Genomic DNA, 3,796 nt, shown 5'->3' with positions numbered 1-3,796 from the left:
CCCCGTGGCGTGAGTCCCCTGGGGGTTTCAGAAATCACACTTCATTCATTAATAATGTTTCTCCCATCTTTAGTATGAGAAGGGTAACAATTGGTTTCGGAACTCTTTGTTGGGTTTTGGTCTTTCAGTAGCAATGCAGAGGCTCCTGGAGGTGATCTTGCCAGCAAGTATGGACAAGGGACTTTACTGAAAAGAGAACTAGGATCCAAGCTGGGACGGCGTAGGACTGGAGGGCAGAAGTCCATTTCACAGCGCCTGCCTCTTTCCTTCCTGCCTCTGCATGTGTTTGACTTTCTGCATTGATATGAGATCTCTATACTTTCCCCATTATTCGTCTTTGTATTACATCAAAGCATTTTCTACTCATGCTTTTAGAAATATGAAACCCAGAAATTGGAATTCTCTTCAGCATACAGCAAAGGAAAGTTCTCACACAGAAAACACTGTGAAACCAGCACCGAAGTTGAAAGAAAATACCTTTGTCAGGGGCAAGCACCTTTCCAGTGCTGCCCTCCAGTCGCTGTCTCAGGGCGGCTGTCCTGTCTCCTCCCTGAGGGCAGTCACTCTGTGATTCTAACAGTCCTGATGATTTCTGCCAGGAGCACTTGATGCCTCTTGTGTGATATAAACTCATGAATCCAAACAGTAATCCTGTGAAAACTACTCTTACTGTCCCCATATTAAAGATGAAGAAACTGATCTACAGTGTTTGTGATATTTTTAGGATGTCACTGCTGGTAAATAGCAGAGTTGGGATTCAGAGGTTTTGGAATTTCTAGAACTCTCCTTTCACTTGGGCTCTTTTCCTGTGGCTTCCACTCTGACTACACCATGCAGCTAGAAGAAACCAGCACAGAACAGAGCTCCTGTGTTGGAGGCAGTGAAGGTATTGTGGAAGGGAGTGAATTGCTCAGTAAGGCAGTACTGAGGAGAAGGTGGGAGGCAGAGTAATAGGAGTCAGGAGCAGCCAGTCAACACCGTATGTCATCAGCTTTCCTGCAGGAGGTGACTGCTTCCCTCAGATATGTATATCAACCATTCTATCAACTAATTTATACCCACAGATACCAATCTGTGGGTATAAATTAGTTATTGCCTATGACATTAAGATAGCATATTCAAAAGCAGAGACATTACTTTGCCAACAAAGATTCGTCTAGTCAAGGCTATGGTTTTTCCTGTGGTCATGTATGGATGTGAGAGTTGGACTGTGAAGAAAGCTGAGCGCCAAAGAATTGATGCTTTTGAACTGTGGTGTTGGAGAAGACTCTTGAGAGTCTCTTGGACTGCAAGGAGATCCAACCAGTCCATTCTGAAGGAGATCAGCCCTGGGATTTCTTTGGAAGGAATGATTTCTAAAGCTGAAACTCCAGTACTTTGGCCACCTCATGTGAAGAGTTGACTCATTGGAAAAGACTCTGATGCTGGGAGGGATTGGGGGCAGGAGGAGAAGGGGATGACAGAGGATGAGATGGCTGGATGGCATCACTGACCTCTATGGACGTGGGTCTGAGTGAACTCGGGGAGTTGGTGATGGACAGGGAGGCCTGGCTTGCTGCGATTCATGGGGTCGCAAAGAGTCGGACATGACTGAGACTGATCTGATCTGATGACACCAAGGAAATGGCAATGCACTCCAGTGTTCTTGCCTGGAGAATCCCAGGGATGGGGGAGCCTGGTGGGCTGCCGTCTGTGGGATCACACAGAGTCGGACACGACTGAAGCGACTTAGCAGCAGCAGCAGCAGCAGCATGACATCAAAATTAACCATTTTCTGCAATTTCATAATCTCCTTTCTACCTGTTTTCTTTTTGGCACACTCAACAGCTTGTAGGAACTTAGTTCCCTAACGGAGGCTCCCTGGAGGGAAAACTCAGAGTCCCTAAAAACTGTACCACCAGAGAACTTGAAGAAGTCCACCTTTGACGGACATTTGTTGGAAAGTGATAGAACTGTTCCACAGTATAAGGGAACAAATACTGTTTTGTGATAGGTATATATAGACAAATAAGGATTTAAGTTTTTAAAATTAAAAAAAACTCAAGAAGTTTACCTTGATAAGTATTTAATAAATAAAACAAATAATTTTAATGAAATAGAAAGGGGAATATATTTTCTAAATCTTAATACAATGTAAGCATATACATATTTTATATGAAAATATAACATTGAGATAGAGTAATACATTAAATCAATAAAATATAAATAAATAACATCAAACAGTCTTTGCTTATGGACTGATACCCCTTTTACATCTACTTGCTTACTAATACAGCATTACTATATATTGGCTGAACTAATTCAATAAATCTGGTGGCTAAAGAAGAAACCAGAGTCTTCTGAAATGACAACACCAGAGTGTACAAGGGTGATGTGGAATATTAGTCAATGAGAGTCATGTCAAGGTGAGTTCAGGTCTCCATTCCTCATTTTTAACCTTTCTTGCAAGCTGGTTGATGAAGACAAGGATCTCATGATTTCCACTCTGACGATTTCCCAGGCGCAGTCGCTGTATTCCTTCTCTTTCAGGTAGACATGGATTCCTTGGAAGTACCTCTTCAGGGCCAGTGTGGGGCCCATCCTTCCCAGGGCAGAGTCTTCCTCTCCTGTCACCGGGCCCAGGCAGGCGTCCAGGTCGTCCAGCTGCTGATGGAGTCCAGTGTGGAGCTGCTCCAGGAGGGTGGTGTCCCAGGCAGCAGAGGAGCGCTCTGTGTGGAAGAGGTTGAAGCTCTGCTGGAGCATCTCGTGGAGCACAGAGAAGGCCTGGGCCTCCTGGAGCTGGCCGCCCTCCACCATCTCCTGAGGGAAAGCGAAGTCTTTTCTGTCCTGCAGACAGAAGCGAGGGGAGAGCCGCCTCATTTGGCCCAGGAGCCTAAGGTTCTTCCTGCCAACCAGCACGTGGTTCTGAGACAGGTCACAGCCCAGGGATCCTCCCGGGCCATAGCTGACCAGCACCAGGGCCATCAGTAGAGAGAGCACACAGGCCATGGGGAAGATGAGGCTGCTGCTGGGCTGGCTGGGAAGACGTCTGGTGGAACCTTGAGGTAGGTTCTCTGATGCCATGCTTTCTAAGCAAGGCCATTAAATAGGGAACACAGTCATTTTCATTTTCTAATCATTTCTATACACTTTTACTTCCCATTTTGGTTTTCTGTTAAGTATTCTGAATATGGTCAAAGAAATTGTCATCAATTTAAACTATTAATTTTACCTTTTCCCAGTAACTTCAGATGTGCTATCCAAATGGATATTTATCATCAAATGAGAAGGTCTTCGTCTTATGTTAGAATTGAAGTACATTTGTAATTACACATATTATTGCTCCCTGTCTCTCATGCATAAATGTGCTTCTCCTCTTTTCCAGGAACACATTTGTAGCCCTCATCTTAGGCTCCATTTTCCCCTCTCACTTTACCTAGGAAGCCAGGCTCCCTCAGCCCTATGGTTTCTGTATTTATTTAGGGATTTACCAGATCACTGTGGCACTTGATCTCTTTGAAACAAAGGATAGATTTTCCTTAGTGTTTGATTTAGAGAAAAGGCTGATTATTTTCAGTCCATGAGCTTACCCCACATTTTTCTTCCTTCTAGAACACTTTCCTACAGGTCCATGTGGTTGTGTTTCAGGGAACCACAAGGTCAGGGCCATTACAGACATCACCCTTTCTTTCCACCATTTTCTTACTGGAGACCTGTCGTCCTCCACAGACTGGGCCAATACCCCCACCAGAATCCTGGTTCCTCTCAGGGAACATGGGTGAGTGTTGGGGGCCAGCGTGAGGCACTCTGCCCGTGG

The 3,796-nt window shown here is 45.0% G+C and overlaps 1 protein-coding gene across 1 annotated transcript; it reads right to left on the bottom strand.

Annotated features, from left to right (window-relative positions):
* Positions 1-2,400: 2,400 nt before the first annotated feature.
* LOC113888614 (interferon omega-1-like) lies at positions 2,401-3,011 on the bottom strand. Its single transcript, XM_027535653.1, has one exon. The coding sequence runs from the start codon at positions 2,986-2,988 to the stop codon at positions 2,401-2,403; it is 588 nt and encodes a 195-aa protein (XP_027391454.1). The 5' UTR covers positions 2,989-3,011.
* Between the last annotated feature and the right edge of the window lie 785 nt (positions 3,012-3,796).

Source organism: Bos indicus x Bos taurus, unplaced genomic scaffold, assembly GCF_003369695.1.
Source record: "Bos indicus x Bos taurus breed Angus x Brahman F1 hybrid unplaced genomic scaffold, Bos_hybrid_MaternalHap_v2.0 tig00000169_arrow_arrow_obj, whole genome shotgun sequence".
NCBI lineage: Eukaryota > Metazoa > Chordata > Mammalia > Artiodactyla > Bovidae > Bos > Bos indicus x Bos taurus.
Note: the sequence above shows the minus strand (reverse complement) of the source record. Positions and strands in the feature narration are given on the sequence as shown.

Coding starts and splice junctions, on each gene's coding strand:
- LOC113888614 (XM_027535653.1), bottom strand. CDS start 2,988: ATGGCCTGTGTGCTCTCTCTACTGATGGCCCTGGTGCTGGTCAGCTAT.